The sequence below is a fragment of the Gallinula chloropus genome, assembly GCF_964237585.1.
Source record: "Gallinula chloropus genome assembly, chromosome: 3".
Taxonomy (NCBI): domain Eukaryota; kingdom Metazoa; phylum Chordata; class Aves; order Gruiformes; family Rallidae; genus Gallinula; species Gallinula chloropus.
In genome coordinates this window covers 48,388,315-48,406,966 of record NC_140087.1, presented here as the reverse complement: position 1 = coordinate 48,406,966, position 18,652 = coordinate 48,388,315, and the positions used below count along the sequence as shown (strand labels likewise).

Below are 18,652 nucleotides of genomic sequence, written 5' to 3'. Positions count from 1 at the left end.
GGTGTCATGCATCTTAACGGACGCTAAGTAAAAACCCACACACAGCTGATGAAGCCTAAGCTAGTTCAGGAAAGGCACTTGGCTGTATGATTTTTTTCCCAAAGGATAGTAACCGGTGTTCTGTACTGGAATAATACAATGAAAACTTAAAAATTCTTTAGTGATGAGTCCAGAAGACAGGCACTGAACAAAGGGAAGTATTTCCCATTTTTATGAATTTAGAATTATCCTCCTAGAATTCCAGTATTCCCAGTCTACCCATGATTAAATATTATTTTTCATTAAAGCAGGCAATGCAGTGTACTAAAGAAAACAAGGGCTGCTATGGAATTCTCAAAAACATGCAATCTTTCAGAAATTGTACTGCCCATCTCACATTACACAACAACTGTCTGGCAATCAAAACGTAAGTTGAAACCAGCTTTAAACACAAGATCCTTACTTCACTGCAGCAGCAAAATGAGACTTTTACCTTTGCACTGCATTCCTTGGCGGAAAAGGCCCTTGAGCAGCCGTTTGCAATACTGGCATATGGTGGGACGAGTGTAAGAGTGAACAGCAAAGGTGTGTGGGACCTTCACTCTGCAAAGCACCATCTTTTCCATCCAGATGGGACGACCGCTCCAGGAGGGAATCCTCTTACTAGGTTCTGGGCAGCAGCGCTGGAATGAAGAAGGTATATGTGATTTGCACCAAAAGAGTTCAGGCTTTTCAAAGTCACAGGTGTCAGGTGAAATCCTTGGTGACTGGAAAAGGGAAACATTACATCCATCTTTCAAAAGGGTAGGAAGGAGGACCCTGGGAACTACTAGCCTGTCACAGCCTCAGCTCTAAGCCATGGAACAGATTCTCCTAACAGCTATGCTATGAAGGACAAGGAGGTGAATTCAAGACAGCCAGCACTGACTTAACTAAGGGCAAGTCCTGCTTGACCAATCTTCTTCAATGGAGCGACTACATCAGTGAGCAAGGGAAGAGCTATAGATGTCATCTATTTGGACTTCTACAAGGCCTCTGACAGAATTCCTGTAACATCCTTCTCTCTAAATTGGAGAGAGAGAGAGATTTGATGGGTGGACTGTTCAGTAGATGAGGAATTGGTTGGATGGTCACATCCAGAGCAATCAATGGCACAATGTCCAGATGTAAATCAGTGACAAGTGGCATCCCTCAGGGGTCCATACAGGGACCAGTACCATTTTAATATCTTTACTGATGACACCAAAGAATTGAGTGCACCCTCAGCAAGTCTGCAGGCAACACCAAGCTGAGTTATGCTGCTAACATGCCTGAGTGACAGGATGCCAAACGGACCTGGACAAGCTTGAGACATGAGCCCACCTGGACCTCATAAGGTTCAACAAGGTTAAGTGCAAGGTCCTGCACATGGGTCAGGGCAACCCCCAGTATCAATACAAGCTGTATGAGCTGGAGGAAGAAGGGACTGAGAACAGCCCTGCAGAGAAGGACTTAGGGGGACTGCTGGATGAAAACAGCTGGCTGTGAGCTGGCGATGTGTGCTCCACGGCCCAGAAAGCCAACCATAACCTGGGCTGCATCAAAAGCAGCGTGACCAGCAGGTCAAGGGAAGCTACTCTGCCCCCCTACTACACTCACATGAGACCCCCACCTCGAGTCCTCAATACAAGAAAGACATTGAGCTGTTGGGGCAACTCCAGAGGAGGGCCACAAAATGAAATCTGGAACACCACTCCTATGAGGAAAGGCTGAGAGAGTTGGGGCTGTTTAGCCTGCAGAAGAGCAGGCTCTGGGGGGGGGAATCTCACTGCAGCCTCTTGGTACCTAAAGGGGGTTTAGATGGGGACAGACTTTTCAGCAGGGCCTGTTGCAATAGGACAGGGGGCAGTGGTTTTAAAGTAAAGGAGGATAGACTTAAACTAGGTATGAGGAAGAAATTTCTTACAACGAGGTTGGTGAAAACACAAGCAGGTTGCCCAGAGAGGTGGTAGATGTCCCCTCCCTGAAAACATTCAAGGTCAGGCTGGACAGAGCTCTGCACAACCTATCTAGTGGAAGATGTCCCTGCTCACTGCAGGAGAGTTGGACTAGATGACCTTTAAAGGTCCCTTCCAACCCAAACTATTCTGTGATTCTACTTTAGAGGAGAGAAAAATAGTCAATGGGGCTGGGAGCAAAGTGTTGGCTCAGAAAGTGACCAGATAAGAAAGCAAACTGTCCAAGAAGCTTTCAGAGGACATTCTGGTATCATAAAACAATCAAGACAGCACCAGATGGAAAAACCTTGCAGAGAGCAGGAAAGTATGTATGAATCTTTATTTCCACAGAAACTAAAAGGCTAAAAACTCACTCTTATGATTTTTTTTGTTTGTTTAAAAGCTACCTGGCAAGGTTCACAATCAGCACACAGAGACCACCATTTAGAGGATAATAAGGAAAATACAGGAGGTAGGCAAACCAAAACGCAATCAATACCTCAAACTGTCAGCTTTAAAAAGCAAAATTCAAAAGTGCCTAGATAACTTCCTAAGTTAGGAAAAAACGGTTAGAAAAGTGAAAAAGTATCTTTGGAAATTAACACCACAACACCCACAGCCCCAAAATCTTTGGAATTACATTAAAACAAAAGCTTTGGCAATTAAGGCAAAAAGGTATTGAGTATCATACTGAACATCCAGCAGGATAAAATTACAGTTACCTAACCCCACAAAAAATGTAAAGTAACATGGCCTTGGACATCTGAACAAAAGAATTTTAAGACTGCTCAAAGATGAACCACAAATATGACAATATACTACTGATCACCTAAGCCAAGTATGCAAAACTGGATAGCAAAGAAGAGGTGTCAACGAGGTATTAAACACTCATGTAGAAATCAAAAGTTAAATTCTGTGATAGGAGAAGCTATTACAATTCTGTGTTCAACAACTAAATCTTACCAAGAGCTATCAACATCAGAATAAGCATGTTTCGTGACTCAAGACAAGGCTTCATAGCCTCTAGCAAAAAAATTTACAAAAAGGTAACAGTGTTCTTCAACTAGAAAAATCTATACCATTTATATGTAAGAAAGCAAGAAATGCTATACTGTAGCAATGGAATTAGGTAAATAGGAAAGACTATCAAAAGCACTGCTTTTACCCCATGGTGAAAGCAGCAATGAAACAAATGGATCTAATAACTGCCTGTTCTGCCTTACAATCCCAATGCAGTTGCAGTATCATCCATAACTTCTCAGCAATCATCATTAACCATTATAAAAAAGAGCTATTAGGGATGACGGATGGGTTTCACTGTAAGCCCTTCTTTCCCTACACCCTCCTTGACAGGGCTTTTGGTGGGTTTTTTTAGATCAACTATGTGAAAGGCATAAGAGCATATCAGGAACACTCTCTCCTCTCCCAGCATAAAAGCTTACAATTTGTACTGCTTTAGCCAAGTAACTATTCTACACTGATACCACAATTACAGAACGAATCTGTATTACAAAGAAGGCAAGGTATTTTATCATTCTTGAACCCAAAGATCTCAGAGTTCATGCAACCAGAAGTGACAGGCTAATAACAAAATTACACAGGAGTTGTAATTTACTCCCCAATTCATTTCTCACAGTAATAACAGTTATCAGGAAGTGTCACAGTCTAAGACTCACCAGGTTTTAAAGCGAACTAAAACCAATCATAATGGCTAAGCTCAACTCCCTCATACTCATCATGAGCCACCTGCAACACTATCTAGTTCCACAGAAGTTAAAGGATTGAAAACCAGACATTTTCCCCTTTCAACTACATACTTCCTCAGAGGCAGAGGATGTGTTTTCAGCTTGTGCTGGTCTCGGAACTGAAAGCCCTGCTCCTGGTAAGGACACGTTAGACAGGCGCCTCTTTCTCACTCCACTGCAGTTATTTGGAATCTTGAAGGCACAGCGCTTATGGTAGTTTAACCCACAACCTGAAAGAGAAGGGGTTTTTAGACAAAAAGAGCATCCCAACATTCAAAGTAAAAAAAAAAAAAAAAAACCAACAAAACCCACAACACAAAACACTACTAATATTTTGATAAAACAGTTAAAAAGATGATCCAGGAAAATGGTAAAGGAATAGATTTTTCCTATTAAATTCTCTTATTTTAACGTTCTTGATGCAATCCACAGAAACAGCATTTTGCACTATGTGCTAAAATACTGGTCCCCAAGGTCTCAGACGCTGAAGCAGCTGATGGCCACCCTCACAACTTCCCTTCACCAGGAGGTTTTCATCACTCCCTGACTTTGGAGCACAAGAGCCAAGGAGAAGCCAGTGAGCAGGCAGCGTCAGTACCTGACAGCAGGCTGCAGAGTGCTCTGCAGCCAGCTGGATGAAGGCCATAAGGAAAGGGATTCCCCTTTGGGAGTCTCTCCAAAGTATGTGGTCCTTGTGCGAAGAATACACACTTGAAAGTTAGGTCTTTTCTTTTTTTCTTGCTTTCCAAAGTGGGAAACAAGAACAATTCTTAAGTCATTTGCCCAAGGTCACACAGCATTTGTGTTACAGCCAGGATCCTGATGCACAACCCACTCCAACTCTGTGAAATCCTACATTTACCTTGTGCTAACAAATGGAACAAGATACAATTTCTTTTTCCTCATCGTTTATAAAAATACACACACAAAAAAAATCCCCACTAAAAACCACAGACTTACCTTCACATTTTAATCCTTGTCGTACCAAACCCCACAGCATCTCTCCACAGTAGTCACAAAAAGTAGGAGCCTTGTAGGAATGCACATAAAGTGCATGAGGACGAATCTGGAAATCTTCAACTGTAGCCAAAGCTTTTAAAAAATTGCAGTAAGTTATGGTTCTTGCCACAGGATCAACAAGGATTTATGGAAAGAATATGTTGTTTTTAAAAAGGGAGATTCAAAGAACAGCAATAGGCTGTTTAGCCATCAACATTTCACAGTAGATCACTTAAATATGCATTTAGAAGATTATATAGTTTTCAGTAAGCTTTTTCCACCGAGGGAAAAAAAAAAATCTGCTACCTTTTGCAGGCTGACGGCCACAACTAATCAACAGAATGAGTCACGGTGTTGAAAACCTCACTAAGTTGAGAGGGTAAATACAGTGAGCTTTGCTAAAATCAACTCAACAGTAAACATCTGAAACAACAACTAAATTTCCAAGATGTTTTGTAAACTACATTTTCAAAGGAGGACAGTTGTACAGGTTAAATTTTATCTTCTAAAAGACTTTTTCAGTAAATGCTTATTAGCTTGAACTCTGTGTGTATCAACACAGAACTGTGGATAGAGTTTCCATGGAACAGTGAACACTTCACTAACAATGTTCTTTTTCTTAAACAAGCAACAATTCAAATTCATTTTTGTCTTGTTTCTTAAGGCTGAAAAAAACCAACCAACCCAAACTGGTATTTTACACCAATGTTGCCTACCTCTGACAGTTACTAGTCTCTGAACAAATATGTACTAAAACTTCCGCTTCTCATACCTCACAGTTTAAAAACCCTGCTGAAAAAGATTAACATATCTTCAAAATGCCTCAGTTTCTGCGGTCTGTTTATAAGGAAACTGTCAGACACTGTCACAAAGAGGCACACACGACTCCAACTACACCGTTCACTGGAAGCAATCAAGCTCAAACCAAGATGATCAACTACTGGATGTCCTAGACATGCCTAGAACTGTAGGTCCTGAAATGCAGCCAAAGAACTCAGCCTTAACGCTCTGGAGATCATACTTCGACTCAATTTCCAAATCCAATTCGTGACAGCCAAGAGATCTCTCTTTCTAGGATGAAACCTCAGTTGAGCACTTAGTCCTCAAAGTCTGAAAGAACTGCTCAGTACTAGTCCAATTGGTATTTGCAGTTTAATTACAGCTGGCTTTTGGTTGACTTTGCCAGTGTACTGATGAAATAAATACAATTCAAACCAGATCGGGTTTGTGTGGTTTCTTTATCTTGTTCTTGAAGAATACTACACGTTAATAACTATAACTAAGAACTAAAAAGAACTGTTTTCAAACACTACAATAACCCTTAAGACTCTGTCCTTGTAGGTCTGATTCAGCAACTACACTTATATGAAGCCTTTTGGCAGAATAAACCATCAATGGCCAAAGCTGTGAAACAAAGCGACAAATACAAGGAAAAGCCCACACAACAGGGTTGGAAGAGCAAATCCAGAATCATACCTGTATTTCAGCTTCAATAATTATAATGAACTTGTACTGCTGCAATTACAAATTCATATTCTTATAATTCAGATTTATTTATAAGAATAAGCCTGAAGAAGATTTAAAAGTGGCAAAGCAGCAATAACAAAACTCAGTACTGAGTTATCAGTACCACTTGGATTTTCTCAGAGACCTCGACCTAAAAAAAAATCTTACACTGGGTCACTTGTAAGTCAAAGAGCTCAAGGCAAACATCATGATAACGTTCCACCAAGTACTGTTTTCTTTTAATCTACCGAATACAGTGTTGCTCCACCATTACAACAATACCTACCAGAGAGCACAACCTCAACAAGATCTCCCTCATGTATCTCTTCTGCTGATGTAATCCGTTGCAAAATATTATCTGAGTTCAGGTCATGACGGAAAAGGAGAATTTTGTCATACATGCCAAAGAAACCACACTCAGGGAACTGCAACAGAAAGCAAACTCGAAATTAACACATCATCTTTGACAATCTTACCCATAAATGTTTTTAATAACAGCTACAGAGCTTGAGTGGTTTAAACATTCTAAGGAAACAAAATTCGTCTTCTCATTTTTGAAGAACTTATGCATTTTCTGAACTAAAATGTAGTATTAAAAGGTTACAAAAAACCCAAAACCCACAACAAAAACATATAAAAAAATAACCACCAAGTAAAACCCATCAATACCAACTTCTTCCCTGTTTCCCCCCACTTTTATCGAAGTGACGCTTTTATCAAACCTGAACAGAAGAAGTGTTAGGGATTTTGCTTCTCTGGGTTCTTAATCTCTCAGACCTGCATAACCAGTCTGGCACCTAAAAGCCAACGCAGATCTTTCTAACTGAAATACCACCACCCATAACCCTTATGTCACAGACATTCTCTGTCAGGCAGGCAGATATTCAGCTCAAGACATGCCAATAGCACCTGCCACACTTTTCTGAAGGAGCAAGTCAAGAGAGGCTCCATGTCACTGTTTTACAACAGTTTAGACTTACAGGTGCAAGAAAAGGAGAACTCAATTTACTCCAAAGACAGAAGGCAGCATTGTACATCCATATAGGGAAAAGATACACTACATAACACACCACTTCTCCATGATGCTTCAATGAAAATAGCTTCCTTATTCTGTATTTTCTCCACTCTTCAAAATATTGTCAAGTGTGAGTAAAACTTCTTAAAACAAAAATCTTAAAACATCAACTGAGGATTCACAAAGAAAAGAGCAGGAATATACCCTGGAGAGGAATGAGTACCAATCAATCAGCTCCTTCAGCCTTTTCGTTCAAACCAGGATCCAAACTCAAGGTGGGAACACACACACACAAACAAACAAGTGCTCCACAAAAGAAAACAGGAAAAATAGGGGGAGGAATAGAAAAGGACACAACAAGCTTCAATTAGGTAACAGACTACAGTTTGGTAATTTAGATCTTGTGCAGTCAGTAAGTAACAGGGTCTACTCTTCCTGAAGCTCATGGTATATTAATTGTCCTTCACTAAAATAGACAAAGACTTGTTTGTACCAAATCAAAGACATAATGAAGGTATCCGCCACGCCCATTGTTTTCACACTCCCTTCCCATTCAGAGAGAAAATAATTTCCTCTTTCCGGTAGCAATTTTAGCCAAAATATTAAGTTAGCCTTCTCTGCTTTGGTGTGCACACCCTACACATTCACATTACACATAATATTGAAGAATCCCCATGCCCTGGAACACATACTGTCTACTAGGATAGTCAGAAAGAGAGGCAGAATGTGTGCCATTTAGTCCTGCAAAAGCAAAAGATGGACCTGAAAAAATTATAGACACCAAGAAACTGCTTTACTGCGCTGATGTCAAAGCAGCAGGCTGCTTCCTCTGCCTCCCAACTCACTCTTGGGCTCCCCATAGAAATTTGAGATGCTCTTGTACTCTGTACAATAGCCATGAGGGTACAGATATGACCACAGAAATCTATTCCCTTAAGCCAGATGCTTTTTAAACCTTTATACAATAAAAGGCTATTGCTTAAAATCCCTTAGGTCACCTTGAATTGCCTCTGAGAACTCCCCTCTTACCATACTTTATTTCAGTACACTCATCTGCTCATTCATCTTGATAAATAACAAATGTCCATGAATATTCTGCAAATTAGAAGTTTTCCAGTCTCGCAAAGATTATTTGTATTAGGAAAGCAGATTAAAATCTTAAGAATTAGCTGTGCTGCCCAAATATGTGTCTCAGTGTCTCTGTATGCATGCACACAACTGGACTTCATAGTCATAACATGCACAGATAGAGCACGCTAGTAATTCTTCCAAAGGAACTGAAAGTCCTTCATATCTTAAACAGTACGTAAACCTGCTTTACACTCTAACTTGAAATTGTACTGCACCTCAATTAGCAGGAGAATGAGTTATATTTACATTTTTAATAAATGCTGTGAGCTTTTATTCCTTGATACTGTACACACTGTTTAGCCAGGTATCACATCTTAATGCTAGTATGAACAAGAGGAAGCTACCGCATCCATGCTACAATCTGTCGTATCCTCCAAGGTCAGTTCTTCAGCAGCACGATGCAACTGATGTACCACGAACAGAAATTAATTCCAACAAAAGGCAGAGAAAATCAACGTGAATATGGTATGTATCTGCCTGCAGATACACATGACACTTTTTATTACTAATGCTGATATTATTTCAGCTGCCAGGATGGACATCTGGTGCTTCAGAGAATCAGTGTGAACTATTGCCTCTTTACATTAAGTTCACAGAAGCACCAACAAACCACAGATTTTAAGAAACTTCTAAGATATTTCACAGGCTTAAGTCTTCCTTTGGATAGAGATACATCTATGTTTTCTTTTTTTCATTCTTTGAGACCGTTAAACCTATCATGCAGCTGCCAGAACATCTCTACACATAATCCCCCAGGCTAGTAACCAGAGGTCACATAATCATATACCCAGAAGCACTCATTTTTAATGCTATGTGCACCTTTTACTCAGTCTCATGTACAAACCTTGGATTTATTAAAATGTTTTAAACTCTACATTAATTCTGGTGACTAAAAAGCATCGGTTAACACCATAAACAAAAGTTACAGATGAATACCCAAATCCTCTTTGTGACACCAAGTGTAATCATTAAAAAGATGAGATATTACGTTCTGTAGAAAGCAACATCAACATTCCATAATTTGCAAATAACAGCATAATACCTATAATTAAGATTCAGATTTCAAATAAATTCCAACAGCCAAGTTAACCTCTATGGAATAAATGTACTGTAAAAAAAAAAGTTAAATCATCTATTCTAGATTGTGAAAACTGTTGACATCAAAATCTGAGTTTGGTTTTACACTAATTAAATCAACCTTTTAAGCTGTGTATTGTGAATGTTTATGATACTGCAATGACATGTTTTACTGCCTTCTCTCAAAACAAGTACACATACACGTGGATGAAATGTCTGTGGAAGGCTGTCTGGTTTTCTAACTGTAATATTTAGCTTCGTAAGAGGTAATTCCTCTACTTACAAGCTTCAGCTTGATCAGCAGCTTCTAGACTAAGATGCAGAATCACAATCCCAGGCCTAACTAACAATAACCTATGCTATTATTTGTTGCAAGAAATCTATCATTAAAGCACAGGCTTTGTATAGAGTTTCTATAGATATATGTGACAGACTTTGTCCAGGACACATTTTCCTATGCGTGGCACACGCCTAATCTCCATTTCTAAAACAAGAATTCCAAAACCTAAAGGCATTACAGGTAACCTGTTCATTGGTACTAGAGTTGCAGCTGCCACAAGGTTTTCCTGAATCCCAAACAGAGACAGGTATAGCTGAGGAACCTTGCAACAGCTCCCTTAACCATCCTGCCTGGTAGGTTAGGTGCTTGTCTGGATGTCCACAAAGGAGTACAGAGGTTGGCCAGCCCATACAACACCATGCCTGGCTCCTTTAAGACCCTTCCCAGGAGCCATCAGCCCACCAAAGGCCCATCTCCACATGCCAGAGAGTGGGCAGGTGGCGAACCAAAATTAAGGAGTCTCAGAAAAGGCTAGTGCTGGGAGCAGCCTAGAACAGCATGTCACAGGAGAGCCTTAGCCCCAGTTGCCAGCAATAAAACCCAACAAAATAAGTCAACATTAGAGTAGCTTTTGGACTGAGAGGATTTGCTGTCCAATGATATGGAACACATAAAATGCTGTAGGATCAGGATCATACAAGACATTGTATGGAATGATTATGGAAGGAACGAAAGGTAAGAAAAGAGGTGATTCATCGAGGAACAAAAATGGGGAAAAAACAGACGGGTAAGAAGATTACAAAGGCTGTTCACCTGTAAACAGGGGCTGGTCAGCACAATTGTCCAGACATGCCCTGTCCCTGATCAGCACCATCTGTCCTATCTTTTAATTAAATTCCACTTCTATTATCCTGGATGATGGGTTCTCATTCTAAGCACATGTGTATGCATAGGGGGTCTGAGTGGCAGCAACTAGAGCCAGAACACAGGTCAGAGGACCTGTTTGTCCAAGTGTCAGTGACTGGAGGGACCAGATTGAATAAAATCAAGACCCTGAATTTCCAGGTACCAGCAACTGGAAAGACCAAGATCCAGCAGCTGCTACTGGGCAGAAGGTGCCTAAATCCAGCTGCCGCAGACATCCACTATGTCGGTGGGGGGGTGGGTGTGTGCCCGCTAACAGACTTTCACCCTGAACCACCAGAGAAGGGTACAGTATGAGACTACTGGTGGTGTCTGTGTTCATGTGGGTGCTCTGTGGGCCTCTGTTGACTTGTGTGTGCACATGTATGCGCTGTACACCTGTATCCAAGTGCCTGTGCCACCAACATGGTCAGTCTCACTACTGGTTGGACCTTGGGCACTGAGCACCCTCATCTCTGCCAGGAGGCCATCAGATTCAGTCATCCCAAAAAAGTCTGATGAACAAGTCTTGCCCTCTCCTTGCACAAACACCCCGGCCTACATGATTCCCCTGTTACGAAAGAAGAGGCCCTAGCACAAAGATGCCTCTCTGACTGCTCCCTTCCGCACACTTCATCTCAGATTACTCTCCTCTGCCCCCAGTACAGCCCCGCGCACCCAAGCAATGGAAGTGCTGGCTGGCTGCCCTCTGCACGCCGGCCCTGATGAGCTGCAGGTGGCCCCTCAGAGCCGGCGCCTAAGGCACCGGGCCAGGCCTCGATGGGGGAGCCGTGCAAGCAGCTTGGCCCCTCACAGGCGTGCAGCGCCCTGCTCTCTCCTCCACTCCCCAGTACGTTCGGGAATACAGCATTCCTTGCTAGCACCTTAGCCAGAAGGCTATGTGCAGACTGCTGGCCAAGAATAACCTCATCGATTAACAAGGTTTTTATTTCAAGCGGTATCTTTTAAACAGAATTTTTTACCCAGAGCTGAAGCTATGTTCAAGTTGCACGCTACCAAATTTGTCTCTCTTGTACTTGCAGCAAAGCACAGCTTTTATAGCCTCCCTTACGCTCAATTACACAAAGCTGTTAAGGAAGAACACTATCCAGCTCCTTTGAAGTGTTAAGAGCTCATAATGTAAACTTGAAAACAAAACTCAAAGCAGAATTTTTTTAAGCCTGTTTTATCTTATGGGATTATACAGCTATTACTTTACTGCATAAAAGCCCAAAGCATCTACACAGTGAATTGGAACATATAAACTGCTAATCCCACCATTACTATGCTTCCTAAAAGCAGAAAGACGACTGTTCCCACTGTTAACAGTTCCAAGAGAGCATCTAACTACAGGAAACCACTTGCGGGAAGTCTACGTATGCGATAGACCGTGCCAGAATCTCTGGTACGCTAATACCATCAATTTAACATAAAGAATGTATGTGATCCATTGTATTTGGGTGGTAGTAGCACAAGTAACACCACCAGTGCATTATTGCAGTTGCATGGAGAAAAACAACTGGTGTCATCTAGCAGGCTTATACTGCAAGTAGTACATTATGTCTAGCTTTAACTGACAGTGCGTTACACCGTTCCTTTTACCCAGCAGCCAACACTGCTGGAGTGAAACACAACTAAGGCTTCTTTCTATCTTGGCAGTAACTGAAAAAATCCATCTACTTCAAGTTCCAGGACTTACTTTACAAAGTTCTGGACCAGTCGCCAAAAATTCACACTAGGGAAAAGCGTAGGCGGATATTGTTTCAAGGTCCAATATCTCATGACCCAACATAACTCAAAACAAATGCTTCAAACCACTGAAAGTTAATTCCAAAGTCTAATGGTGCAAAACACCCATTACCTTGGAAAGTTTCTTCCTTCACTGAAATCATTCCAATCTATTATCCCAAGTCCCTACCCAGCTATTCACTCCCACTCTTTAGAGTTGTGTGCCAAATCACATTATCACACACAAAATGAGCTTCAAACATGTTGCATGAGATCTGTCCCTCACCAGATGCCTCAGTACAGACGTACTTGGACTACTGCTTGGCTAGGTTTTCCAGCATAAAAACCTATTACCATGCTGGAAATACTAATATGCCCCACATAGACCAGCTCCACGCCCCCAGTACTCCCCAGCTCCCATCTTCTCACAGGCACATTTGCTTCTCACATCTCAACTCTGTTGTTCTGCTGCCCTATTTAGCTCATACGAAGAAATCAGATGACAAGTCAAGTCAGCAGACCAACAGGGGCAAAAAAAGATCTGAGCACAGTTGATGAATATAAAACATGATTTGCATTAATTTTACAGCCATTCAAAAATAAGCACCATGAACTATTAACAAGCTTAACCTAGAGAAAAACCCAGGACAGTCACAGTACTGTTACCTATGTATTACTTCAAGATGCTACTGCAAGAGTTGGGAAGACACATTTGTCAAATGATGGACAGTAATATGATCCTTGCAATATGATTCTTTTACTTCTCAGTATGTTATCAGTAAACCATCATCTAACACTTGAGAAATCGTATTAAGCTTCAAGTCAACACTTCTGTCACAACTTGGTTCCCCATTACCATAACAGTATCCAAACCTTTGGAAGACAGATCATATTAACTCCACATGTTTTGTTCTGTTCACAATATGACAATTTAAAGTCTTTTTCAAACAAACACTTCCCCCTCCCTTCAACAGCTCTCACTGAAGAGCTAGCTATCCAAACTAATTCAGCCCTACTAAAGCTTGAGTTCCTTGGTACATAGATAATACAGGTAGACAGTTAATTGGTCAGACTTGGTCTAACCAAGTCTACATATATATTAGTGTGTTCTTCATGTCAGAGCTTTTTTCCCCACCCCTCAATTACCAAAGTGAACACATGTCCTCACCTTTCTTCCCCTTGCTTCCCAGTCTATTTCATCTTCAAAGAAAACTGGCTAGTTTTCCAAGCAATTCAAGGACTTCCATCCTACAGCAATTATCAAAAATTAAATCCCACCTAGTCTAATTAAAATAATAGGCAGGTCTATCAAAAAAGTGCATAGAGGGAGGAACACATTCCATTCAGATTACTGACAGTGTTGATGAGGCAATACAATGTACTGGGACTGCAACACTTACATTTTGTGTATTACACCTGCTTGTAAATATTTCTACTACTATTTCTGTTGTTTTATGTTTTTGTAACTCCTTTTAAACAGTTACACTTCCAGTGCTTGTGTTCTCAACACCTTAGGCAGTTCAGTGTCTTGAAGAAAAGTGTTTACATGTTAGGTACCTGTGTAAGGCCTGAATTCGGGCAAGTCAACATAACATGGTGGGGAAACAATTAGGGAATTGACACCAGTAAGAAAGCATAAGTACTGTTGGCAGAGAAGACAACATTAAGGTAAACAGTGACACCTTAAGGACTCTGCCTATGGCAAGATGACCAAAAACAAATGATGGAAAAGTTAGCCAAAAGATGAAAGAACATAGCAGCACAAACACAATAACCAAGTAGAAAGGAGTTTGCACACAATCATGAATTTGCTGTTGAGAGACAGTTACATGTGCAGTTGAATGAGATTGATCGCATTAGGATGAAGAAAAATTAAGACAATAAAAGCGAGATTGCTTGCAAAAGCAAAGACACCAAACACACGGGAGTTACAGGAATTAAGATGAAAGCAACAGGTGCTAAATAAAGGTTTCAAGCCTAAACATAAGATCATTTTGAGACTACTTCAAAGAAATTAATAATTTTTTTTACAAGTACTACACATGGAAGTGTGCAGCAAGAGCAGCAATGTAAACACTGTTGGTGGAGAAGGCTTAAGAACAAACCTGAAACAGACAGGGCATGGAAGGAAAAATTACTTTTGGAGGCCAACTAAGTAAGACACAAGATAAACCAAAAAATAATAGGCTGGATCCAATTTGATAAGAAAAAGATAAAGAGACAGGAAACAAGTGCAGCAAACATGAATGAAACACTAGAAATATATAAGGGCAGAGAAAGAAGATGACAGTAGCGAACAAATGTTTGGTTTGGCTTTTTTTTTTTTCCCCTTTTTTAAAATTTAAGACATGGGAGCACAATGTTATGAAAACACAGAAGAAAAATTTGAGATAGTTTTCTTAATCAGTAAGACATAAGAGATAGCACTTTGCTAAGTGGCAACCATTTGCATGGGTTCAGTGAAACGGAAAAAGAAAAACCTAGTTTGGAAGATTAAGAAACATACTGTATGGGCAAACGGTGTATCAGTAATCAAGTCAAAGAGAAGGCAACAGTTAGAAAGGATCACAAGAATTTCAGGCAAACTAACTGGCCTATTTCAGCGTAAAATGTAGCAAAGGCATTGGAGGAAAAGCATGTAAAGGAGGAGGATGTTGAGTATGACTGAAAACAAAAAGGATGAAGGGCAGGTTTGTAGACAAAAAAGGTAGATAAGGGAAGTCTCAGAATCATTTTTCAAATAGTTTAAGAAAAAAGTTTAATAAAACCTGCAGGTATTGATAATATACAAACAATGCCATAGAACACTTAGAGCTCTTAGTTTAACTAGAGCAAAATAAACAAGTTAGAAACTACTTATTGTGTGCTGTTCCACATAATTCTCGATTTGCAGGCAGTGGAGCATCACCACCTGCAAATTCCTAGTTTGAAGCTAGTAAGCCATATGTTCTACTTCATGTCCTCTTGCATAAGAAAGGAAGAAACAGTATTTAAAACAATATTAGAACTTGCCTCTGTAATATCTGATCACTGTGCAGAGACACACAATGTCCTCTGCAATTTATGCTACACATTTTTTTCTGCTTCTAAACACACTCCCTCTCTTCCAGCATTCGTATATATTTATGCTTTGGTTCTTCTTAAAATTCCCCCAAGATCTGTATGCGTCTGGTACTTTAACATACACTAATCTAGATCAGGAACAAACCGAGAAGACAGATGGAGAATACAACCAAGAATCTTTTGAAGCACCCCTATGAAGTCTAAAGTTTGGGTTTTCTGAAGACCTCTATTAAGCACTCTAGCATACAATACTGCTAATAAAGCTCCCCAAATTTAACTTCACAAGTTGGAAAAAGTTTTTGCTCCTCTGCTAATGTTTAGAATATTTTTAACAGAGCTGAGACACATCAAATATTTGCATTACTCATCTCGCTCTCCTTGCGGACACATGCCTCTAGTTTCACTTCTGTTGATGTTACTTTTAAGTACCCTTCTGCAAAACCTGAAGAAGCTATGCTGACCAGCAGCGTCTGAAGCAGGAAGCACAGTTGACCATCAACAATACATCAGGAGTGGCAATACAGAAAGCACTACGAAAGCACACTATGTAAACACAGTACTTATTTCCTAACTAAACTGCTCTCCTACACAGGCTTCTGCAGGATTGTTTTCCCCACAGTGGGTTCATTTCCCCCAGAAGAAATAAAGATGAGGCATCTAAGTTATTAAAAAAAAAAAAACAAACTTTTGAGAATGCTAGGATTACTTTTATAAAAGTTAAAATCCAGCCTCCCCAGAGATCTGCTCAAAGTCCTAACCAACATTTTTGGTACTGCAGTTGCAGTCACCAATAGAGATAGGCAGGCAGTTCAAGCTCCTAAGCAAATGAGGAAGAACATCTGAAATACCGTTTTTTGTTCAAGATATGTAGAGAAATACAAGCCTGAAATGTGTGAATTAAAGGTATCATTAAAAATAAGTAAGGAAACTTCCATTTAATTCTAGCAAAGATACCACTCAAACAGGAAGAAAAGCTGTAAATGATTCTAAGTAAAAAGATACATTCCTCCTTTTTTATTAAAGCAGTACAACAGTAAATAGATATTGCTAAACACAGAACTAACACAAGAACAAACTCTACAGTATCCTGAAGGTACTGGTTGAGAAAATGCAGTTTTAGCAGGCTGTGGAAAAACAGAGGAAAGGGAAGCTTGAATACTGTTGAATCTCAAAGACATGCTCAGTAGCTTCAAAGCTTTCAACTGGAAAAAAACAGGCAGCCATATGCATGACAGTAGACACATGAGCACGGCTTACAGTTTTTACATAACTATAAAATTAGCTCTATATTAACAGTGGTGTATTTAATGTCCTTGCAACAGTCACCAGAAAAAAAAGTCAGAAGGCATCACTGTCAAATAGAGGGTGGAAGGAGGATATTGCCACCTGTGCACTGGCTGCAAAGCTACTTATGAAAGATGAATCCACCACACATAAGGTTGTTTCATAAGGTTGTTTCCTGATCAGTTTGCTGCCTGCAAACATGTTCTCACCAAGCAGTCACTTTCGGTAGCATCAGCTGCAAGACAGCATAAACTGAACCAAAGCCAGACAAAAGAGGAAAACAGATCATCAGTTTTGCAGTAGACCAGGCTCAATATAAAGAAAGTTTTTTGAACTGTAACAAAAACTTGAGCTAAACTTTTAGCTGAGCCTGCCAAAAGAACAGAAAGGAAAAAGAAAAGTAAGTGTGAACGTGTATGTTTTCATCTTGAAGACAGAAGACAGGAAATATGCAGATGCAAAGAGAGGGAGGTGATACAGAAAGAAAAAGCGGGCCCCTAAAATGGCTGCGAAGAAGTGCACCTAACATGAGTGGCAGAAAAAAGACAAGGGTTGACCCAAATACCTTGCCTCTTCAGAAGAGAACTAACATCATGAACTACGGTTTGGTAGCCTATAAAGTCATTCTGAAATCAGCTTGCTTGCTTGACAACTAGTTTGTGAAAATACGAAAGATGAGGTAGAGCTGTGAGACGGGGAAGAGACACACACAAGCACATGCAAATGAGAGCTCATATAATGTTCTCATTTACTTTCTTTCAAGCGATTAAGTGAAAAAGAACCATCTAATAAAACTAATCAACAAAAAGCCATGGAGAAAATTCAAATCATCTACCTTCAACTCCCTCCCTCTCACTGACCCCTGGCCTTGAGGGAAGAGAGCAGTTATTTCTTCATCATTTTATGAAACAATGCTAACTACTTTTCAAGTTGCTCAGCAGTATCTACCTACCTAACCTAAATAAGATATAACTTAGATCCAAAGGCAAGTTTGCTATTATTTCCTTCCTAGAGAGTCAGACCTTGCAAAAGCTTAACCAAGACACATTTGAAAAGCATACTCAGATTTTTTTATTTATTTCTCATCTGACCCTCTAATTAATGCAAATTGTGCTGATAACAGTCCTCTCATAAGGAGTAACACATGTATTCTTTATGTGGAAAAACAGCAGTAGGACACCATTAGCTGTTTGGTAGGGGTTTTAATAGTTAACTGGAAACAAAAAGAAAAGCCAGTATCGTGCAACTCTTCAGCGCACTTCTTTAGCTAAATCGGTCCTTTCATTATGGCTGGCTATACTGTTCCAAGAATACTCCTTCAACAGTAGTAAGCACACACTAGTAAAGACTTAGAATACCCAGTGACAATCACTGGAAAGAAAGAAGTCTTCTCCATAGTTCCAAAACTAATTCTTGCAGAAAATTTACTCCTATATCTTCTTTTACCAGATTTCACAAGGAAGAGAGTCAAAGGAGGCTTTACTCCCTTTAAATGAAAAGCTTCTCTATTGGGAGTTTGCAAAATTTCTTTGCACACAACTGCAAACATCTAACACGGATCTTTGCCACGGTACAAAACTTCTCAGCATACTCCAGTCACACATTGCTATTACTACTGCACTCTGTTACACAACAACTGTTGTCATCAGCAGGACCCGGAGGCGTCATACCATACCTTCTGGTAAACTATAGAGCACACGAGGTCTTTAACAGCAGAGAGGGACAGGTCCTGAGCTTCAATGGTGACAGTCTCCCGAGTGAGACCGATCTGCAGGAGGAAGGAGACTCCATGCATAGAGCCCCGGGAGTTGGTGAGGCTCTGGGTGCTGAAACTGCCATTGGAGAGTCGACTGGAGAGTCCCGATTGCGGACTTGAGGACAAGGTTGGGGTTTGCGGTGCAGCAGCATGACACGTAGGTGGGGAAAACTTCTGTAAGGATGGGGGAGAAGAGTTGTTTGCTGACAT

At 40.4% G+C, this 18,652-nt stretch overlaps 1 protein-coding gene across 1 annotated transcript in view; it reads right to left on the bottom strand.

The window, feature by feature from the left end:
• The window catches only part of PRKD3 (protein kinase D3), a gene marked incomplete at both ends in the record, with an annotated part of 41,756 nt that extends 23,104 nt beyond the window's left edge, over positions 1-18,652 (bottom strand). Inside the window, 5 exons of the mRNA XM_084261320.1 lie at positions 473-662; positions 3,773-3,930; positions 4,661-4,792; positions 6,492-6,630; positions 18,362-18,652. Of these exons, the coding sequence (XP_084117446.1) occupies positions 473-662; positions 3,773-3,930; positions 4,661-4,792; positions 6,492-6,630; positions 18,362-18,652 (910 nt within the window). The remainder of the gene's footprint in view (positions 1-472; positions 663-3,772; positions 3,931-4,660; positions 4,793-6,491; positions 6,631-18,361) is intronic.